This window comes from Cupressus sempervirens, unplaced genomic scaffold (assembly GCF_028749045.1).
Source record: "Cupressus sempervirens isolate cs-2001-9-10 unplaced genomic scaffold, ASM2874904v1 CseChr00s100001_01, whole genome shotgun sequence".
NCBI classification, from domain to species: domain Eukaryota; kingdom Viridiplantae; phylum Streptophyta; class Pinopsida; order Cupressales; family Cupressaceae; genus Cupressus; species Cupressus sempervirens.
In genome coordinates this window covers 3,867,512-3,892,312 of record NW_028322205.1, presented here as the reverse complement: position 1 = coordinate 3,892,312, position 24,801 = coordinate 3,867,512, and the positions used below count along the sequence as shown (strand labels likewise).

Here is a 24,801-nt window from a genome sequence, read left to right as displayed (position 1 = left end):
GACCAATTTTTGAAGGAGTTTGAATACAAAAGCTTTTTGTGGAGAACTTCTATTTTTTTGTCTTTTTCTCTCTTGCACCCATCATGGGCTTTTAGCTTAAATCTTGCATTTATAGATTAGATTTTTCTTTCATAGATTAGATCTTATTTTCATGCATATTTGAAGATCATGAAGACTAGCATTCTTGCTTTTCCTCTTTGAATCTCTCATCTCATGGTGTACTTGCATGAGCACAAAAATAGGTCAAACTGAGGAGAGGGCTCTCCCTTATAAAAGAAATTATGGAGGTGAGAGGCTTCTCACAACCAATATGGGATAATAGAGCTTGATCCATGTGAGAAAAAATTCTACCAATGAGAAAAGAGGAGTGGTTGAGAAGAAAGTGGTGATCCATGTGAGACAAAATTCCACCAATTAGAAAAGAGGAGTGGTTGAGGAGAAAGTGGAAAGATAAATCCCACTTAGATTACTTTTTTAAGTGTAGAGAAATTAAATAAAAAGAATTTATTTTATTTCCTTTTTTTCAAAAAGAGATATTTAAGTGGGATTTTTATTTAATTAAAAGGGAGCAAGTTCTTTTTAATTAAATAGAAGATATTTAATTAAATTAAAAGAGAGGTTTTTCTCTTAATTAATTAAATGTGGATGAACTGTTTAATTAAAAGAGAGGTTTTCTTTTAATTAAATGGGGATTTTATTTTATTTAATTAAAAGAGAAGATTTTCTTTTAATTAAATAAGACTTGGAATAAAATGATCAATCTTAGAAATGAAATAAATCAAATTTGATCAAGGAAATTGATTTGAATATATTACAATCCATTGATTCAGAAAATTTGATAAATTGATAAATTGAATAATGGGGGCCCATAGTCTAGGCGACCATTTTTGGGTGCATACAAATAAGATGCAATTTCTACGTGATTATGTGAATGTTAAGTTGGAATAAGTAAACTCATTAGGTCATTTTATGATGATATATACATAATGTTGAATAAGATGCATGAGGGATAGAATATAAAAAAATTGTTAGAGTAGAGGATTAAATTTCATTTCATTTATTAAATTATCTTTATGACCTACTTAAGATTTCCCTTTTATGCACATGTATTCCCATTTAATAATTAAATATTAATTATTTAATTTAATTTACCTCTTAGGGTTTCCCTTTTTAGTGTATGACCTCCTTCTATAAGGATTGATCAATTATATAGTTTATTCATTCTCTTATTCTAATAATACATTCTTGCATTTTTTTCAGAGCCAAACCCTTCCCTTCTCTTGTCTTTTTCTTCTTTGTGACAAATTATTGCATGTAGGTATTCTACTAGATTAGTGGATTTTTTCTCATCAAATCCTTCATGGTATCAAAGTCGGACATTCTCTAGCTTGTTCTTATTTAGTGGAAAGTAGGAACAAGGGTTTGACATAATAGATCAACCTTTTTTGGGTGTTTTTTTGTGGAAATTGAAGGGTCTTTGAAATTCAAAGCACTTTGAGTCCAAGAAAAATTTATAGTTGGATTCAAAGGATGTCAAAACCTTATTTCCATATAAGGAACTTCAATTTTGGACATTTTAGAGAAAGTTTTACACTTGAATTTTACTAGTATGGTACCTATTTTTGCATTCAAAACTACCTGATTTATCAGGCATTTTGGGTGGCCTAGATTGCTCATTTTAGCTCTTTTTCTATCTGAAAGAAGCACTCAAAAGGCATCTTTGAGATATTTTTAGATTTTCTATTATCTTCATCATAATTTTTCAAAGGTACACATGATTCTTAGTTGGATATTTTTTTCTCTTGTTATTGTATAATCTTTCTTACTAGCTATTGGGGTTTAATATTTTGCATTGTGCGGGGTGTTTTATATACTTGTTTCTATCATTTACATCTATAAACTAGAATTATATCAAAACAAACACCTTCTAAAAAAATGGCCAAGACCTCTTATTGTCAAGCCCTTCTAAGCCCACATCACAATTATACATGGAAAACCTTTATGACACAACTTCTATGTTTAAAAGGATTGTGGTCTTGTTTAGATGATGTGTAACCAATTTTATAGAGGGCCTCTGAGGTCATACAACATAGGAAAAATGTGGATGATGCGATGGGGCTGATTTCTTTGTAGGTATCTAACAGTTTGCAGTTTCATCGTGATGGGTGCACTACTCCTTAGAGGGCTTATATGGTGTAGTAAATGAGTTTAGGATACTTCACATTGAGGTAGAGCTTACATTACTTGTATTTGATTATTTTTCCTATATTGAGGACTTTTTTATTAAGTTTAAACAATAGAGGTCTTGTTATGTGATTGTGGGAAAGTAAAGATTGATAAGGAGTGCATTTATGTAATTTTGTCAAAGCTTTGAGGAAAATTTTAGATTTTCTCTTCTACCTTCCATTCCACTATGGATGTTTTGGGTCCCATATTTACCATGCCTATATTTGAGGTATTTTACAATTGATTGACTAGAATAAAGGCCAAGCTTACATAGTTGAAATCTCTACTAGGATTAAGGAACTAGACACTAGTTTTTAAGATAAATATAGGGAAGCCAAGGCTGAAAATGAAGCTTGAAAAATATTTATATGGTAGTGAGAGTTCCTCAAAGCTATCTCCTTGATCAAATTCTCATAAACCCACTTCGAAGGATAAACGTTCTAATTTTGGTGATTCTTCTTCAAAGACTAAGAAGTTTATAGGTGATTGTTGTAGTTTTTGTGGCAAGGAAGGACACCAAGTTTATAACTATTAGAAACATCTTGAGGCTTCAGAGAAGGCCATGCAATAGTACAATATTTCTTCTCTGAAGCCACCACAGACTCCTCCTTCAAGGAAAAGATATGATCTTTCTCCATGAGCCTTGTCTTCTTCTGCTACTAGGATAATTGACTTAGGTGCTTCCTACCATATGAAAAACTCACCTAATTTTTTTTACCCCACTTTCTTAGACTGTTACTACCTAGATTGCAATTGGTGACTCTCAACACCTTTCACTTCTAGGTTCTTGCACTATCTCTTTTAAGGGTGGTTCCCTACAAGATGTTCTATTGGTTCTAGCCATATCTACGAACCACTTGTCTGTCTATCAGGTTTTTCATTTAGGCTATGGTAAGATAGTTGATTTCTCATCACATAATGTGTTTATTTGAGACCTCTATGATCTTGATTTGGTTGTTTCTAGTGGGAGTGTTGATTTACAATCTCACTTTTATTAGTTGGATGGCTTCGAGAGATCTAAATCTACAAGTATTTCTCTTGTTTCTCATATAGACATAGTGAGAAAACTTTGGTATGAGCATTTTAGCCATGTCAACTATAGATATCTACAATAGATGAGTACACAAGAGCTAGTGACTAGGCTACCTTAGATCTCTTGTACCGATGGTGTTTGTCAAGGTTGTGCACTTGGAAAACATCATAGGGATCCTTTTTTGAAAAGAAAATCCACATGTGATAAGGAACCATTGGAATTGATACACGGTGATCTTATGTCATTTCCCACTCCATATTCTTTTGGTGTCTGATACATGTACTTATCTTCAAAGATGACTTCTCAAGATGCACATGGGTGTACATCTTGAAGTATAAGTCCAATATCTTTGATTCATTTCAAATTTTTACTTGAAATTTGTGGAGAAGCAATCTATTCTTTCTATGAGGTGTATATGCATTAAAAATGGTAGAGAATATGTGAATCATTCTTTCAAATAATTTTTTAATGACCATGGTTTGTAGCATCAATTAATAGTTCCACATACCCCTTAGAAAAATGGAGTTGCTAAGAGAAATAAAAGAACATTACATGAGATGACCAATTGTATAATGCAATCTTGAGAGAGGGTTCCTTATCTCTGGGTTGAGGCTATAAATTGTGCCAACTATATTCGAAACTAGATGCCCCACAAGCCATTGCAATATTTGACTCCTAAGGAGGCTTGGACTCATGTCAAGCCTAAATTTTCTACATTTTGTATTTCTGGAATTGAGACTTGGGAATTTATTTTAGATGCATAGTGGAAAGCCATGGATAGGAAGAGAAGACCACTCATATTTGTTGGCTACTATGAGGATGTGAAGGTGTACAAGTTATTCAATTCTAATTCTAAAGAGGTCTTGTTTCATAGAGATCTCTAGTTTGATGAGTGTTATCCTCTGATGGAGCCTCCATCCCTAGATTCTCCCTCACTTCCTAGTGTACTTCCTCCTCTTTTTTATACATGATTCTTTATCCTTTGAGGATTATTTTGATGATAATCTACCTTGCCTTCCTCCCCCTAATATTCTGTGAGTACCTAAGTAGGTTTGTGATACTGTTGATGCATCTAGACCTATGGAAGGAGATCCTTTATATTCTCCCTGCATTCCTACTCAAACATTTGGTACTGGACTTTTTAGACATGCCATTTCATATGATCCATAGAGTTTTTAAAAAGTGATAGGAAACTCTAAATTGTATAGGAATATGGATAATGAGTACTCTTCTTTGATAAAGAACCACACTTGGGATCTTTGTCCTCTTTCGAAAGGAAGAAATTTAGTTTGATGTAGGTGGGTGTCATGTACCAAGTATGTTGCAGATGATTCTATTTATAGGTACAAGGAACATCTTATGGAAAAGGTCTTTTATAGGTGGAAGGTATTGATTAATCCATGATATTTTCTATTGTCTTCAAAATAAATTTTATTTTCCTTGTACTCACTCTTGCAACTTCTCTGGGATGGATAGTAATTTGAATGGATGTGAAGACTATCTTTTTGCATGGAGACCTACATGATGATATCTATATGGAGCATCCTCAAGGTTTTGTGTAGGACTATTTAATCATGTGTAGACTTTGGAGGTCCTTGTATGGTGTCAAAATATTGACCCTATGACAAGACATATTGTCAATTAGTACCAAAACAATTAGTCCTTATTCAAGAAGGTTGGTCAATACTATAATTGGTATTTTCTTTAGTTAATCATGTTTTTAGTGTAGCTTGAGTAGATGGATAAGATCTTATGTTAAATAAGTACCACAATATGGAACAAGCATCATAGTGTTAACTAAGCTAGTAGTGCTTGTCAAGTGTTTAGTATGAGCTAAGCATCCACTATAAGAAAGGAAAACAATATCACCTAAGTGCATAGTATGACTTCAGCATCAAGTATTACTTTAGTACTAGAGTGTAACCTGAGTGTTAGAGTATCACTCAAGTATAGACTTTGGTCTAAGTATCAACATCAACCGACTTGAAGATATAATTTGATTATTGAAATGGCACTTTTTCTTTTGAAGCCAACCTAAAATAAAAATATTGATTGGAAAGCTATATTATATATATATATATATATATATCAAAAGTGTGTATGAATAATTATATACAAAAAGGAAGATGGAATGAAATGGAAGATAAGGAAGTGCGAAGAATAACAGATTGAGTGACAATTAAGTCTTGTGATAGATGGAAGACATCAAGGACATATTCTTGGATGTAATGAAAATAGAGGTAAACAATAAATCCTTTATTATAGATAAGTTAATTAATATTGTACCAAAGTTCAATAAAGACATAGATGGTTAGGAAAAACTTCTACAAAGAGCTAAAAGGAAATTTGAGAATAAAGTTTTGGAAAAGATATATAAGAAGATTATCATTGATCAAGAGCAATTTTTCACTCCCATTTCTAAATTAGAAGGAGTTGTAAATATTATTGTAACCTTATTCACCAAATTGTGTGGTGCATCAAATTTAAAAATGAAAATAAAAGATCAATTGTCCAGGATTGGAGTATTTGAAGAGAAGTGCTAGTCAATTGACACTTGACCCAAGTACCAGCTCTATTCATTTTGTTAAGGTTAGATTTTTGATAAATTTATGGGCTGAATTACTAAGGGAAGAAGTCAAGATTTGGACATCATTGACAGATATTCAGAGTATGATACTTCGTCACATGGATATAATGCATAAATTACTTGCACATGTTAAGACATTAGTTCATGACACAAATTTGTCAATTGCAAATCACTTGGTGGAGTTACTAGTAGAGCTTTAGATTGAACTAAACATATTTAAGGTATTGCAATAAAATTGGGATAGAGAAATGCCTATAATTTTGAAAGTACATCTTGATTTCCTTCATCATTTTGGTATAAACTTGTAAATTAATTTTTTTTTATTGGCATTTGTAACAAAAACAAGGGGGAAAATATATAGAGGAAAATATGTTTGTACATACCAAGCTATAAACAAAGGGGAAATACATAAAGCAAATGTACAATTGAACAAAAATACTTATTTTGGAAAATCAAAATTTAATACTGTTGTAACTAAGCCATAGTTTCTAGTTCAAACTGAGCTGAAGATCCAAGTATATGGAAAGGGAGAGTTTTGACTAAAAATATTGGATTAATTTTTTTTGGATTGAAGATAGAATTTCTCATGATAAGTGTTTTTGATGGGGAGCTTCTTTAACTAAGAGCTTCTATCACTTCCTGGGCTACTCCTAGCCCTCTATAGGGGACCTACTCTCCTAACCCTAATTCCTCTACAGTGTCCTTTCCACAAGAAACTCACATACCAATTCAAAATTCCAGTGTCATTCTCCCAATTCACCGCAAATGACTCGAAACTTCCCCAAGAACACCAAGTGCCTCAAGAAAAAGGTAGAGAACTCCTCTTTAGGTTCTAAATGAATTCCTTTTCATTTTGCACCATTCTTTCAAGGTTCTTTCACCCAAGTAACCAAATTGGCTAGTTAGGTCTTGTAGCCCTAAGAGCCCCTATTAGCCTTCCTAAAACCAAGGAAAGAGTTATAACTTCTCAAAATCCATACCCAAACTCCTCCTTTGAATTTAACTTCCCTTACACATTTCTCCTACCTTACCAATTCAAGATTGACCTCTGCCAATCATTTGTTCTTCACAAGAACTCCTTACAAGCATCTCCTTGTACATTATAAGATTACAACAATAACTAAATAATCAATTCCTCAATTTCTATTTTTGGCAAAAGGTGAGACTCTAGCTGCATAGTAGTTCTTCTTTTGAGAAACAAATTTGACTTACAAACTCTACTTAACATGTAACAAATTCTCCTTTAGGTAGAAAATTGTTTAGAAGGTAGAGAATTGGGCTTTTTAGCTTGGTGAAATTTTCAACCACAATAGGAATATAGCATCTTCCTAGAAGCAAAGGCAATTTAAAAGAAAAAGATCTAAGTCACAAATGAGTATGAGTTAATTGCATGTTGCAGATTCATGAGACATTTAGATTCTATTAGCTACAAAGCCTTAGTGTGGAAGTAGTTGAATGTTAGTTGATGTATAATTACATTGAAGGTGTACCCTATCAAATTTTTTTTAAAAAGTCTTTGAATCAATAATCTATATGATACCTGATAGAAGTCACAATAAGATTGTAGCAATTATGATAACTTTTATGCTCTCATACCTTTCACAACAATGACACAAAACTAAATTCTTGTACTTGTCATTTACATTCATAATATATCAATGTGCACAACAAGATTTTCTTTTTCTATAATGTAGTAAAATTTATACAATTTAATCCATTCTAACACCTTTAAATAATATATTGCAAAACTTTAAAATATAGGAATAAAATTCATTATAAATGCATTAAAAAGTACACCTTCTATTTGACATTACATGAGACTAAATGCACAATATAACTTTTTTCATTCTACTACCATGTGGACATACACAGCTCATACAATGAAATTTTCATGTACAACTTACAATGAGCCATAGATACAACTTAACAAAATAATGTAGAGAGAAATATTTTCTCTATTTGCATTTTGTATTACCTAGTCACAAACCTACAATAAAACAAGGGCAACCATTGAGTACTCACCTCCCAGCCTAGGTCTCTATGAGACCACCATTGAGGTTAAAGAACTAAGGCTAAATGGGATACACACACAACCAAACCCATAATGCATGAAACATAACAATAACAATGATTACACCCATAACCAAGGCTTTGCAATGGGATCATAGATAAACCCATGAAAGAAGGTGAAGGTGGGCCAACCTAAGAGGAAATGTTAATGATAACATAATTAGAGTCATGCCACATAGATTTTGCGTGCAATTTTGGAAAATAAGATTGTGTATTCCTTCGCTCAAATCATACTTTAGAACTATTTGGACCACTTTGGATATTTTAAAACATCTACATCACTATTGGTGTATGAGTAGATAGACCTTACACCATTCCCCATAAAAACAAGTGCCAACCACTATAACAACCAATTGACCCATTATTTTCGAACAAGTTCCACTCCTCACAAGAATATCAATAAATTTTACATAAGATCTCATTTAAATGTTTTAAGCAGTCTTTGTTACCACTATCTAACAAACATGTCCTTCCATTGCTAGATGCATTCTTTTTGACTCATGTTTCTATCCACCAAAACATTAATTTCCATTAATAGAAAAGAAAACATGTGCATACACATTGTGTCCTGACATAAATGCTTTAGAGTATTATTTGGTAAAATGAAAACTGATGAAGGGCCACACCACCCTACCAACTCATAACAAAAAATGCAACAATATGGAGACCAAGAGATGACAAAATGCTTCCCAAGCAATTTTATTATACTTGAAAATCCTTACAACATCCACAAGATGATATCATAGATATGACTTCTTCAAAAAGAAGTTTGCAAATTCTTCAACATAAGAGAACTCCCAAATAAGAATTTCCACAAGAAGAGTCTTCACACCAAGAGCTTCACCAAGAAGAACTTCCCAACTAAGAGCCTTCATCTCCAAAGTTTCCACCCAAGAACTTCTACTTGAAGAGCTACACCTTAAGAGCTTTCGCACCTTGAAGCTTGACCTTCCAAAGCTTGATTAGAAATGCTCATATGCCTTGCTTAAATAGGCACTTACCAACCAATGTATGATTTATCCACAACCTTCTAGAATTCCACCTACATACCTCAATAAATGAAATGACAACCATTTTTATTTTATTTTTCTATTACGCCACCTATGCACTTCAAAAATAGAAATTCCTCTTTTCCTCTTTTTCTATTTTCTATTTTTTTAAATTTTCTTTCTATTTTTGTCACTTTCTCTCTCCTCCACAATTTTTTTTGTTTTTTTAAAAAAAAAATTCCATACAAGATGCTCCTGCATCAAAAACACTTAGCCAAGATTCTTTTGATGGTTGTCCAAGCTTTTTAGATATTTTAAATCATTGATTGCCATAATCAACTTGCCCAATTCATAGAGGGAATGCCTTCAATATAATTAAATGTCATTTACCCCTTAGGGTTTCCTTTTTAAGTTTTACGATCTAATTCAATAAGGATTGATCTCTTGTATTTTTCACTCATTCTTTTGTATGGTAAATATATTCTTGCATATTTGCAGAGCCAAACCCTTGCCTTCTCTTGTCTTTGCCTCATTGTGACAAGTTATTGCATGCAAGTGTTCTATGGGATATGTGGATTTGTATTGCTCAAATCCTTCAAAATATGTGCTCTTATTGATATCATTAAATTTGATCATATTATTAGTAATAAAAGGATCATATGTAACAAAAGATTGAACGTATCAAAATAAAATATGTATGTATGTACATCAACTTAGGAAAATGACCTATAAAAAACCATTCTCATAGAAAAATTATATAAAATATATTGTTAGAGTAGTGACTATATCTATAATGATATCCCTATCCCACCAGAAGTACATTCTTTTGGTGTGATGGAAAAATGTACATGATATGAAAGCACAAATCATCATTTAAAGTACCTCAAGCCCCAAACACTTCATTTTCGTAAGCTCAACTTATCAACATGGTACGTATTGTATGCAAATGCCACATGATATCTAGTGGTATTAGGTTCTAATGCAATGGAGGTGGGTGTTTTATATAGTTATTTTATTGTTTTGTAAAATTAATGCATTTTACATTTCTATTGTATCCATAAACTATATCACATTTAATGACACATGGAATGTCTTCAAATAGTATGAAATAAAAATATGTTGAAAAAATAAAATCATGTCAAGTTCACTTTAGAAGATAGTAAAAAAAGGCTCAAAGATGGAAAATGAATTTACCCTTAACACATTTATATACATTTTATCATAAATTCTAATTTAAATATATATTATTGTTAAAAAATTCAAAGATTCAAAACAAATTATATCTACATATTACTATATTCATCGTATTGCTCCACAAATATATTTCCTTCTTTACAAAATATTATTTCCATTGATTTTTTCAATTTTTAAGTGTAAACATTAAGAAATTTGCTTAAGTATGTGTTAGAGGAAATGTTCTCTCTTACAATATTAAAACCTTACCATTGTCAATACTTTCCTAGGCATATTTATACAAAAAGAAAGTTACATCCGCAATTTATTTTCGTGAAAGCACATGTTCTCACCAACTAAAAGGGTGAAGGTGGACGACTCGCAGGCCTAGAATTTGATGGTCATATTCGTTGTTTCTATACTTTTGATTCATATATTATAGGCTAAATATTGTGGGGCTGTATTGATTGACATGTAATTTTTTTTATAAAACCATCAATATGATACTTAAGTTTATAAATAAACTATCAAAATTATTTATGCATAATATTTCTAAATTACTATATAAATTTATTTTACCAATTTAAAATATTAGTATGAAAAATATAAACTTAGAAACTTTCTTAAGCTAATTTTTTTTATAGAACATATGAATTTAGAAACCTTAAGGTATAAGATTTTTGTAATTATTAATAATTTATAGTATATTATATTGATTTTGGACAATCAAAATTAATGTAAAATTAAAGGCATTAATATAACCAGACCATCATCAAAAAGCAAGATGACAGGCAGGGGTGATCGTTAAATTCTAGGCTTGATGACCCATGTACACAATTGTGAAGAGGCAATGTGTAAAGCTCCAAACTAAAACGTATGGGGATGTATGTTTGATTCCATCTCCATACATGTCTGCACCCCTCCTTTATGACATGTTCATACTTATATATTAGGCCTTGCTTTTGGAAAGGAGTGTCAATAGTTTTCATTTCATTTATAATATGTTTTGTTAATCTTTTTAATATATACTATGGGTGGCATTGTTTTTCTCCTTTTTATATGTTTTTTATTTACTATCTCTATAAATTATTTCTAATTAATTTTTATCTTAGTTTTTTAAATTAATTTATTTCTATTAACGTTTACATATTTAAAATAATATGGATTTAATGGATTATTTTTGGTTTTGTTTATTATTTAATTAATTTTTAGCTTTAGATTTTTAACATTCTTTTGAATTTAAGCTTAATTTTAAAAAAATAGAGTAACCAATTTATTTTTAAAAATATATATATTGTATATTTTTTATAAGTATTATCATTGATAAAACTCACCATTGAATTTTTATTTTTTTTCAAACTATAAACTCGTATTATGTTTGTAAAAAATAATAAATAAGTTAAAAATTGATTCAAAGTCATTTCATTTATAGAAACTTAATTTGTTTTAACATTTTTATTTTTTTTAATAAATAGACGATGATGATTATAAAAAAAAAAAAAGATTATGTTTATGAAAATAATTGATATTTTTTAGAGATGTTATTTTTTTAAACAAATTTTTAAAAATATTTGAATATAAAGATATAATAAAATCAAATACAAATATTTATTGAAATTAATATACTAAAATATAATAAAATGAAATACAAATCTTTATTTAAATCTAATATCAAATTTAAATTAAATCTTGTAGATATTATTACAATTTGTGTTATAATAAATTTACTTTAAATCTCACTAACATATGTGTATAATTATAGTAAAAAAGATACATATAAATATACAATAATTTACAAATTTTCAATTAATTAGAAATGTGACACCTTCATAACATTATGAGTGTGTCAATAACTACTAATAAAAATGAATTTGAACAATAAAACTAAAATTACTTGGGTCAAAATTATATAATATTCTTACAAAAAATTCAATAAAATAGATTATGTTCATATAAATCAAATACACTCTAAATATATTGATTAAAAATGCAAAACTCAAATTAATTATATTATTTCCAAACTTCTAATTTAAAAAATATTTAAATTAATTTTAAGTAAATACAATTTCTTTCAATAAATAAATAATGTTTCAAAATATTACATTCAAATATGAAAATTCATATTAATAAAATATAATACTACATTAAACTTAAATCATTAAGTCTCTTGAAAAATTCCACTTCCAGCCATGTTACTTAAAAACTTACAACTTTAAGGTTCCGTTTGGTTCGTGGAATTTAAAACACCAGATTTCTACAAACTTTGGTTTAGCCAAATCAAGGTTCTGTATATCTTCATTCGGATTTTTGGGATTTTATTGAAACCGTTTGTTTCACTCGAAAGATGTGTGTGAAAGCACATTTTTATGCGTAAGCTTGGAGTTGAAGGCAAATTTCAAAAAGTAGTCCAATCTATTATTTTTAAACTCCTTAAAAAAACAAAACCAGGGTTTGATTTTCAATTCCTACTTTTTTTAGGAAGTTGGAAAACCTATTTTTGAGGCAAAATTGGAAGTCCTGTATGCTAATTCCATTTTGCAAATTTTGAAACAAATGCACAAATTTTCAAATCCAAGTTCTGAAAAAGCCAATCCCTACTATCTTCGAGGAACCAAATGGACCCTAGAAGCTTAGAACTTAAAACTTTGAAGTTCACTCTTAACATATGCAAATTATTATATTTACACTATCAACCCATGATTTGACAGCACTAACAGAGGCTGCACGCAAAGAACGAATCGTGTACTTTCTACAGCGCTGGAACGTGTAAGGAGCATTCTGAACCATTGGTATTGGACAGCACATGGTTCATTTAATTTCCCTCGCATTTATATTATCATACAAATACAACAGCAAGAACAAAGCAGAGCTCCGTTTAATTTCCCTCGCATTCATGTTAACTCGACAGTTAACGTTAACTCCACAGTTAACATCAGAAAGTCAAACACAACAGCAAGAACAAAGCAGGACTCTATTTTATTTTATTTTTTTAAATAAGCAAGGTTAAAAAGAGTACCATATAGGAGGCACCTGAAAGAGATACAAAATCACTAGGATACAACCAATAGCTAGTATTAAATTGAAACATGACGAAACAGTTTGCAAAGATCCATATGACAATTGGTTGCCACTTTAGCAGAACTCCTTATAGCAACAGCACAAAGCAAGACAATGTACGTTACTGGTAAAGTGAAGCCATATCATGGAAAGCTAGTATAGATAATTTGGCAGACGTGGCGCAGGGATTGCCTTTAACGCCACCGCCTTCTTCAAAGTCAGTCCAAACTCGTCCGCCATGTCCATCTGCTCGCACCTCATCCCCTCTGGAAGTACCCACTCAAACGAGTGAAGCAGAGAAGCCAGAACAAAATGAACCATTCGACTTGCCAATGGAAGCCCGGGGCAAATTCTTCTTCCGGATCCGAATGGAATCAGCTCATAGTGTTGTCCCCTGTAATCTATCTTGCTATTCTCGCCTTCTAAAAACCTCTCCGGCACAAATTCTGACGGATTGCTCCAGACTTGAGGGTCCCTCCCGATTGCCCACACGTTCACCATCACCTGCGTGTCTTTGGGTATCACAAATCCCTCGATCACGCAGGAACTTTCGGCTTTGTGGGGAAGCAGCAGGGGAACCGGCTGATGAAAACGGAATATTTCCTTCACTACCGCATGGAGATAAGGCAGCTGATCAAGATCAGATTCTTCCACCCTCCTGTTGCGACCGACCACTTCATCCAATTCTCGTCGGGCTACACTCAATTTCCGAGGATTGCGAATGAGTTCTGCCATGGCCCATTCAATTGTTGTGGTGGTCGTTTCACTGCCGGCAACAAAAAACTCCTGACAAATGAGACACACAATTAATTAAGCATTCTGGGCAAAATATGATGAACTATCGGAAAACAAAAAATGGTTGATTTCAGTACTTACGCTTATGAGGGCTCGAATATGAACGAGAGTGAAGTCTTCGCTTCTGCAGTCCAGGAGGACGTCCAGAAAATCCTTCTTTGCGTCAGTCTTCTCAACATTCTCGCTGGCAGGGGCGAGTCTTTTCTGTATGAACGAATCGACGAAATCATACATACCCTGCACGTGTTCGTCCGTCTGACGGCACAGGCCCTGCGGGTCGAGGAACCGGAGAAACGGGAAGAAGTCAGAGAAATTGGGCGTTCCGAAGAGCTTCATCAGCTCGCAGACGGAATGGTTGAATTCCATTGAGGCCGGATCGTGCGGATCGTAGACGTTTGTGCTGAAGATCACGTTCCCCAAGAGATTAAGAGACGTGCAGAACACGGTATGCCCAATATCGATAACCTTTCCCTTGTCCTCGAAAATGAGTCGAACGGTGCGAAACACCTGATCTCTTCTCAGATGTTGCAGAGCTTCCGTTCTTTTGGGGCTGAAAAGCTCCAACGTTGAGATGCGTCGGAGGTTGCTCCAGTGAGGTCCGTATTCGCCCCAAATGAGGGAGAACTTGTGATGAGAAAGAGATTTGGCTGTTTCTATCACCGTCCGCCCGGCCAAAACGTGGTTGTGGGTTTTAAAGACCTCCTTCCCCATTGCAGCAGAGGAGACGACCACTGTTGTCTTGATGCCGAGATGCAGAGTCATCAGTGGGCCGTATTTGAGAGAGAGTGCGTGTAGAGACTCGTGAGGCCTCTTTCCCAGCTGGAGGAGGTTTCCGAGAAGAGGCAAGGCAGGCGGTCCAGGAGGCAGAGGAAGCCCCGTCTTCCTCTGTCTTCTCCATACGAAGAAGAAAAAGAAGAGCAAAGCGGAGGCGAGGAGCAGAGAGTACCATGACAGCGGTGAAATCTCCATCCTAGACGGGAGAACATCAATTTCCTGATTTTCTTTGGGTTTTCTAGCGGAGGCCGAGATTCCCAATGTGAACCTACTAGGAGCTCTACATATTTGTAGAGTTTCCTTTTATTTACCTATATTGTCCTTCCTTCTTTACCGTGGCCTGCCAAATGCAGTCCTCCATCCACCTTCAACTGTTAATAACAATAACAATATCTTGGCCGCCTTAACTTTTCTGTGTGGAAAGTCTGTGAAAGCATATTTGATTTTTTATGTCCCCAAAGTGTAAACGATAAGGTTTGGATTTAGGAGAATACCATCGGATTCCACCCACATGCATAATAATCGTCGAGTGATCTGATTGATATTGAAGATCTAATAAATAATAATAATAATATAAAACAATAACACAGCGATCATACATTGCGTGGGGCTAGAACACTACTTCCCCTTGAAAATATAACCCCAGCTTACGTCATCAGTACCAAATAAAATCTCAACTTTTGTTTTCTTTTCAAATAAGAAAATTCTCCATGTCTTAAATATCACATACTAAGGTTTATTCATAGACAAAAAGTGTTAAATAGTCAACGTTAACTTATTTATTCACACTTGATTTCTTCATTAGTGTATAAGTGTGTGATGTTTAAAAGTGACCATAAAACTTTTGCGTGATGTTCAAGGGTGACCTTAAAACCCCTGCTTGTGTCATTCGTCCCAAATAATATTATTTTCTTAGACTATTTGGTGCAGTATATTTATTTTCATGGTGCATAAATTAGTTATATAGACATATAGTATAATTACATTTATTATATGAGGAAGTATGAAATAAGATATAATATTTAATTCTAGTCCTTTTTAACAAATTATTATATTATTATATTGTAATTAAATTCTTATTATATTTTTTATATTTAATATTCTATTTAATTTATTACAAAAGAGAAAAAAAATTAGGTACTAAAATTATATATTCTCGTATTTCTATTAAACTTTAAGTAAAGTAAAAATAATTGTTATTAGTATTACATCGTTATATTTTTATTTTATATCCTTTCTTATCCTTATTCTTAAGTATAAAGTGGATTTTGTGTAACACTTTGCAATGGTACAAAAGTAATAATATTATTTTGTATTTATTATTATACTGTTAGTTTATTAAATTAAATATCTTTTTAAAACAATGAAGGAAAGAAAAAAAATGTACATATTTATGAGGAATGTTTTTCCTTTCTTTTTTAAATAATAATTGATATATATTATTTTTTATTAAGTTGAGATTTTGATATTAGCCTAAACCAAGGGTGGTTAGAACTAAGGAACCACCTTTCCAAGGAATGACAATCAAGTGGTAAGACCCATCTAAAATTCTTCCAAAAAGAATTACTAAAAGCTCCTCTTTAGTCTATGCGGACAAAGTTATTTCAAAGACCCCGTCCTTTTTGCCTTCTTATTCTTCATTTTACTTATATAGTTTTCAACCTTCTTCCAACTTCATAGCCTCCTTTTGTCATCTGCAAGAATCAACACACAAGGGAAATGTCTCCTAATGTTGATTACAAAATCTCTCGCTTATAGGCATTCTTGCATTACAAGAACTACATCAAATAATGGTAGTATCCTCTCTCGAATTATCCTTCTTGTTGGTGTAATAAATTATTTTTCTAATTACATGTGGCCTTGGTTTTAAGAAAAGGAGAGTGTTCTAAATTGGGTTGAAATAATCCTAAATACTAGACAATTAAGCCGAGGAATAGAGAAGTTCATCAACAAGACAACCTAATCCACATAATTTTAATAGAAAATTCTTTTTATGTAAGAGATTTGGTCATAGAGTAGCACAATGCAAACAAAGAGTTTACGATATGTCCCTTTAAGGATATTGTTTCACATGTTATTTGTATGGGGCACAAATTGAATGAGTGTAGTCTAAGGTGAACAATTTTTTAAACAAATGGAGCATTTACCATGCTTCAAAAGTTACAACTTTAGACAAATGGAGAAGTAATGAAGATTTAGGAAAAACCAAGTTACCTTTAGAAATGGGAAATAAAATATAATGTGTTTTAAATAAAATAATCTAGGTCGCCATATCATAAAGTTATGTAGATTCAATAATGAAAAGTTGACTATGAAAGGTTCAATAGAGTGGAATCATATGCAGAAGAATGAAAAGGGAAAGAAAAAGGGAGATGTTGATGAAGTGAGGAAGAAATGTTGGAAACTTAGAATTGGAACAATTGTTGTTTTTTCATTGATGTCAAACCTAGGGATGAGACATATGACTACCTAATCTAAATTTTATATCTATTTGATTAATGAAGGGGATTTGAGAAGTTAATCATAACTATAGTACCTAGAGGAAAGGTTGCAGTTATGAAAAGAAAACTACAATGGACATTTGATTAGATAGACTTTTATAAAGAAAAGTAATTTTTTATGTAGAGTAAAATACTAAGGAGTGCCAAGTAATGCTACTGTCAACCGAGCTACACTTAGTGTCAAACAAATCTAGTGTTGACCAAGTGTTAGCATCGACTGATGAAGTTAGTTGATGCCAAGCAAAAAATTTTTACAACGACTAAGTATTTCAATGTTGACCAAGTATCAAAATTTAGAGATTGTCGAGTGACAACAAGAGAAAAAAATTCAACAAAATCGTAAGATCAAGCTAACTCAGTTAATTTCTTGGGAGATGTAAAACATGGTAAAGATAAGATTGATGAGTTCAATCATTAATTTTAAAGAGGTAATTAGGTAAAGACCTAACATACAAATTCTAGAGAAGTTTCTAGAGGATGATCAAGAAGATGAATAGATACATTGAATCAAATTGAGTCTAATTGTAAACCCTAAGACCTATAGTGGATGTAGAAAATGGTAAAGCACAAATTTCTTATTATACAAAATCAAACATTTGGTGATGTGTCTAGTCAAGCCTAGCTAGTGTGTGTATCAGTGAGTTTGTATGTGAAGAAAGGCATATAAAGCAGGGTTGATAAGAAACATACAAGTGTGTGAATGCGAAGCTAAAGGAGAAATCTTTCAGATATGATATTGTTATTGATAAGTGAATTAGGGCATAAGGCTTAAGTGTTGATGAAAAGAGTGGATTGATTGCTTGAAAGGTGTCCAAGTACATCAAGATTAGAGATGACAGTGAAAGGCTTATCATTGAATGAACATAAGGATTGAATAGATATTTAAACCTGTAAAAGTGAGTTGTAATCACATAGATCAAACCTACTATTTTATTTCTTATCATTTTAAATAGTTTATATTGAAATCCTTTTAACAGAGGTTGACCTAACAGTTATTTGATGACTTAATAGTTTGTGTAAATCCTTTAATTGGGTGAGATTCTAAATAGAATGATCAAAGTCCTCTTACAAGGCCACTCCTAATAGGGTGATAAAATCCCCTAACTAGGTCACATTTAATAGTGTGTATTGTAACCTTTAATAGGGTTGGCTCCTAACAGAGCTCACTACTAAAGAGTGAAAAATAGTGACACGTTGCTAGTGGCTTTTCCCAAATTGGGTTTCCAGAAAAAATCATAGTGTCAAACTGTGATGATTTTTTTATGAATGTTTACATTTGACAATGTTTCCAATATGAAATACTAGTTATGTTTATGACAATTTTATAGTAGATACCAAGCATAATAGTGAAGTGTTTAATGTTTGATTATTCAAGTGTTACATATAGACCTTGCATAAATGACTAAAACATGGGTATTAAAGAGTTTATTTAATGTTAGGGGAGGGTCCACCACTTTCTCTTGATTTGCAAATTTTTGAAAATTCAATTACATCTTTAACATTAGGGGTAGTTTGTGTGACAAATATTTAGCATCCCCTTTTTTGAATAGATTGATGAATGTGATCCTTATATTAAGATGTTTTGGTGACTTTAGAACATGATGGAGTCATCTCTATGGATTGTGTGAAATATTTAAAGGGGTGAAATAATGATTTTTTAATTTATAGTTTGAATGCAACTTGAAAATAATGGTATGTTGCATTAAATACACTTAACTTTTGGCATGTTGTGACTAGAAAAGGTATTTTCATACTTAATTATTCACCGCACTACTTAGTGAAAGAAATTTTAGAGTAATTAAAGGAAATTTGAAAGAGATTAAACATGACTAACAAAAACTTTCTAGCAAAACCTTGTTGCAATTTAAAAGATTATTTTGATTCCATGTTTGATATTTTGAGTTTTAAATCATGAATACACCTTAGATGGTCGATATTAAAGATTGACCTAGACCTAAGTTTAAGCAAAAACTTTCTGAATAGCTTGAGGATGACTCAAATGGCACCTTTTCTATTGTTCAATATGGTGTCTTACATGTTGATGATATTAGGGATTATATAAATTGGAATTTTGAAGAAATTGCAAAATATGCAATCTATTAATTGTATGAAGAATTATTTGAGAATGGGAAATTGAAGAATGAATATAGGGTTTTAAAAAGAAATAAAAATAACTTAGTTTATCACTTTTTTATAATTTAAGGAGGTAGATTGGATTAGGTATGTTTTGAGGAGAGTTAATGATAAGTTCAAATGGTTAAGAAAACCCTACAAAATAACCAAGGAAGTTCGGGACTACTATACTTTATATCCAATTCTGATCAAACATATACATACATAGAGTAAAATAATATGAGGGTCCCATATAGTTTTTACTTATTTTCTATGAGAATAATGAACAAATATAACGATATTTTTTTTTTACATTTTTCCACCATTAAAAATGATACATATGCATATAAATATGGGATACATTGAATATCATATTCTACACATTGAGAAAATCTATTAATAATTTGTAAACATTTGAAAAATAAAGTTTGTACTAACGAAATATTGCACAAAAGTGTTTAGTATACCTATTTAGCTTATTTGACCTAATAAATATGTAGTTCTTTTTTTAATAATTTATTATGATAAAATTTATGTGAGAACAAGTTGCTAGAGTATATCTCAAATTGTAAACAATAAGATATTATATATTGTAGATACCTTGATCTTCAAGAAATATAAAATGATGAATATGAAGACTTACAAAAGAAACCCCATATCTCTTATTTATTGCAATTGATATTTCAACTTATAAATCAAGGTTCTTGTTTCCTTTACATACATGACACATACAACTATGTACTATTATCATTCCAATTGGCACCTATCATTAGGCCTAGTTACTTTAATTCATAGAAAATAGTTTTATAACTAGAAATCATATGTTAGTGTGCAATGGGTATGCCGAGTATATGTGAAAGGCCAATCAAGAAAAAAAATAGAATATTGATAAATAAATAAAATTATATAATACATAAGGTTATTTTCATGATAAATTTAATAATAAAGAACATAATCATAGTCCATTATTAATAGACTCATGGTGTGTTTACAATATGGAGAGAGGAGGTCTTGAAAATGATATATATTGATGTAGCTCAAGAGGGAGAGATACACATTAAGAGAGAGATGGAGTGATAAAAATAGATATGGAAGCATGGAGGATGAAATATGGAGAAACAGTGCAAGAAGGACATATATAAAGATGTGGAGGTGTAAGTAGAGGAAGAAAAAGAAAAATAGGGACAAAAAAAGATAGAGAAAGGAAGAGAAGGAGATTTAAAAAAATGTGGGGGAGGAAGAGGAAGATATTGAGATATAGAGAAAAGGTAGAAGGAGAGATGGGGTGATAGATAGATAGCAATATAAAAAGGGATATATAGAGAGATAGTGAGGGAGAGAGATGTCGAAAAAGAAAAGTACATTGAAGTAGATATATAAAAATTGAGATGGGGGGGTGGAAGACAAGAGGCGCATGAGAATAGAAAGAAAGGGGGTAGAAATAATATCTCTCTCTCTCTCTCTCTCTCTCGTTGATATTTTATATCTCCTCTCCTATTCTCTCTCTCTTCACTTTCTTCTTTATTTTTCTATATATTACAAAAAAAATAAAGATTAATTTAAAATAAACCAACATTATCTTTTAGTTTGAGTTATTATAAAATGACCTAGAAATATTTTTAAAAATCAATTTAAAAAATAATAATTTAAAAGTATGTTTCAAATAAAATATTTAGAAAGTTTAAATTTCGCTGAAATTTTTTTATTATATAATACATTAAATATCTTTCGATTTCTACAATTTTCATGAGACCTATATATAATGTTACATTTAATTTACTAATTCTTCTTTTTAAAATCAATTGTTTACATCAAGTTTTTTATTTATTTATTGATAGTTTAGGGTATGTGCAGAATCATGGTATGCCAAAAAGCAGCAATCTGAAAAATATGTAGTTCTGAAATGCTTCAAAGCATTTCAAAATCTATTCAAACCTTTTTCCCACTCATCTTGAAACTAAATGAAAAAAAAAAATACCTTTATAAGGCCTACTATATCTTTTGATACCAACCCTATATGGTCAACTTTAAAAATATCCCAAAATTTTATTTTTGGGCCATTCTTGTGTGTTTATTTACTTCAAACATGTAGTCAACAACTTTTTTTTCACTAACATTTGATTAAATGAAAAGGGTTTATTAGGAATATTCTTAGCTTTCCATAAATGCAAGGTTTGTCAATTATGAGTTCAGTAAGGAATTATTACTTATTTTCTAATGGAGTTACATATAAAGTGTTGATTGATACACTGCTTGATGTGTAAATGTAGATCCATCAAATGGATGTCAAGACAACATTTCTAAATGATGAATTGAAGGAGGAGGTATACATAGAGCAACAAAGATGCTTTGTAGAACACAACAAGGAGACCGATGTGTGCAGATTGAAGAAAGCCTTAGACAAACTCAAGTAGGCTCCCAGAGTGTGGAATGAGCACATTGACACATACTTGCAGGAAATGGGCTTTGTGAAGAGTGAAGCAGATTCTAACCTCTACTACTTGGTGGTTGAGGGTGAAGTTCCCATTCTTTTTCTTTATGTGGACAACTTGTTTCTTACAGGTGCACTAGGGCTCATAGAGGATTGCAAGAGGGACCTTGTAGAAGAGTTCGAGATGAAGGATTTAGGACTTATGCACTACTTTCTAGGCATGAAAGTGTGGCAAAAAAATGGAGAGATTTTCCTTGGTCAAGGGAAATATTGCATTGAAATTTTGAATAGATTTGGGATGTATAATTGCAAAGCCATGTCTACACCCATGATCACGAATTGGAAGAAACTAGATACATCTAAGGAGAAGGATGTAGATCCCACTTTATATAGGCAGTTGATTGGTTTGTTTATGTACTTGGTCAACAACTGTAGTGCCTCTTGTGTTTGCAGTTTGTACCTTGTCTATTTTTTATTCGAGAGATACTTGATACTCTGTTGATATATGTACCTTGAGACAACCTGAGGGTCAAATGTTATATTTTGATTTCCATACCATAGATGCTTTGTTGCTATGTTGTTCAGTTTATCATATTTGCATGTTGATGTTATTTTGAGATGATAGTAGATCTATGATAACTGATTATCTGGTTATATGATGTATTGGACCTATTTGTTGACTATGTTATGAGATGGATTCTATGCTATGGTTATTTACTTCATTCTTGTATCTTCACGCTTTTTGTGAATGTGAGTGATGTAAATGGATTAAATAGGTATTTAAATACATGTTGCTTCGGCTATGATATTATTTGCCATTGCACTTGATCATGTGTTTTAGTGTGCAGGAATTATATCCCTGGCAGTGGCCTATGGAGTTGGTGATCCAGCTGTTCATATTTGGCCAATGTCGCTCCTATATGGTCGACGTATCCTTATTTAGTTGTCTTATATTAAAACATTTCGGTGATTAGCAAATTCGAACTCAGTTGCATTATGTGATTAGACCAGTGAACATGTTTGTGCATTTAGAAGTTCGCATTCATCTTGAAAGTGTTAAGTGTTTTTCTGTAATTTTGGGTTTTTGGGTTTTTAATCTTTTGGATTTAATTTCTGGCAGCTTTGCCTTTGGTGAATTTCCACTATGGATAATAACCTATTTTCGTTTGGGTTGTTTCGGAGTTTAACTACTCCAGCTAGCTATTTTCCATTATCAACTATTCACTCAAAATGAATAAATATTGGAAAAGTGAATTCATTATTTACTTCTCACATTTTGGAAAATTGAGTTTGGAGAGCAAATTTGGAAATCCTCTTCTAAAGGATTATTGTTTTGCTCGTTGCGGGAGCTGTGAGCGTGGGATCTTTGCGAGGTTGGTCTCGTTGGATTCGGCTTGAGGAGTTCTCGCTTTGCCGACGGTTTCAGCAGTTTCAGCGCAATATTTATTTTATTCTACAGGTTTCAATTTCGGCCCTTTTTGCTGTCAGGTAGGGCCTTCCCGTTTTAATGTTTTTTCTCTGTTTCTGCTTCTGTTTCTTGTAGCAATATGTTAGGAAGCTGTGAACTAGTGTTCCCCTCCGTTTTTGTTTGCTAGTTTTGCCCGGTTGGTCGGGTATGAATGTTTTACCAGTTTTTGAAATGGGGGTTTGGGTTTTTGGGCCGTTATGCTGGCCGTTTTTGCATATGGTGTCCGTTTTCAATTATTTTTGGATTTTTGGGGTTTTTGAACCCAAAGGCCAAATGGGTTTTAATTTTGGAATTTTTTCAAAATTTGAGGTTTTTACCTCGTTTTGTGTGCCACCCTATTTTCTTGGGTTTCTCATCACATTGTGGTTTGTGGACTTGGATGATCTGTTTGGATACCATTCGAAACACTTTTGCATCTTTCATTGCTTTGGGATGCGTGTAGCATCCGTCATCCCGATTTTGGTTCGGTTGATTGACTTATGTTTGCATTCTCATCCTGTCCTTATGTATGATCTCTGTGATGGTGGTGCGCCACACACATGTACATTGTCGGGTGACCTGCGGTGCCTGACCTTCCGTGGTACTTCCGGAAGTTGTGATCATTGGGGTTGGGGTGGGAGTTTGCATGCCTTCGGGCACTCATCGTTGGATGAGCATGGGTAGGGTAGGGTAGCATATGGAGGGGGCTTCTATCCTACAACTTGGTGACTACTTCCTGGTTGGCAGAGGAAGTTTTATATAAGTGATAATTAAATTAAAAATTGGGGTGGTAATAACATTAAAGATAATAAATGATACTTTTGTGTATTGGCCTTCCGTTGAGGGAGTTGAGCTACACAGATCCAAGCTTGGGCTTTTGATGCCAAGCGACTCTCCATGATGTCAGTCCCTACATAGTAGCCCATTGAGGTGTCTGACCAGGACCTGTAGTTTATGCATCGTCTTTGCCTTGGATTCAGTCATCATATTGCTTGGCGTGTGTGTTAGCCATGGTTGTTATTTTGTGTGTGTGTGTGGTTGGATCATTATCTCCATTAGCACGGCGGGTGTGGACCTACGGGTGCCACGTGGTTGGGAGGTGTAGCTACCTTCACCACTGCTAGGGATCGGTGTACAGAGACGGTCTATTGTTCTAGCGTGATCGTTGCTAGATGTGTCATTTGGTACTTCGATTTGCGGAGTATGCTTTCTAGTGATTTATGCTTTCATTAGGATGTTGTGTTCCATGTTTACATGATGTTGGCTTTACGCATTCCTTGTTATGATGTTTAGCATATAGTAGATGATGCTATCTGATTACAGGGTTATCTTATGTTACTACTAGCATGTTAGATTTCATTTACTTATATTGTAGCATGTTTAGTAGTGATGTCCCTATCACGACAGTACCAATAATCTGATCGGTGGCTTGGGATGTTACGCGCGGGGGATGGCTAGGGCCCAAGATTGTCTTATGACGCCATTGATGGTTGGGAGGAACTACATACTTAGTTGGTTATTTTGCTCATTGCAATGTTATCTATGTTATTGCGATGTTATTTCAGTTGTCGTGATGTTTCCTTTCTGTACTTTCCCTTCTTTGTTT

General features: G+C 32.6%; 1 protein-coding gene across 1 annotated transcript; it reads right to left on the bottom strand.

Annotated features, from left to right (window-relative positions):
• Window positions 1–13,033: 13,033 nt before the first annotated feature.
• Window positions 13,034–15,141, bottom strand: LOC149527879 (cytochrome P450 76C1-like). The gene is made up of 2 exons (XM_089812049.1): window positions 14,012–15,141; window positions 13,034–13,921 (listed from the first exon to the last, which is right to left on the bottom strand). The coding sequence occupies exons 1-2, from the start codon at window positions 14,897–14,899 to the stop codon at window positions 13,289–13,291; spliced, it is 1,521 nt and encodes a 506-aa protein (XP_089668175.1). The 5' UTR covers window positions 14,900–15,141; the 3' UTR covers window positions 13,034–13,288.
• Window positions 15,142–24,801: the final 9,660 nt, after the last annotated feature.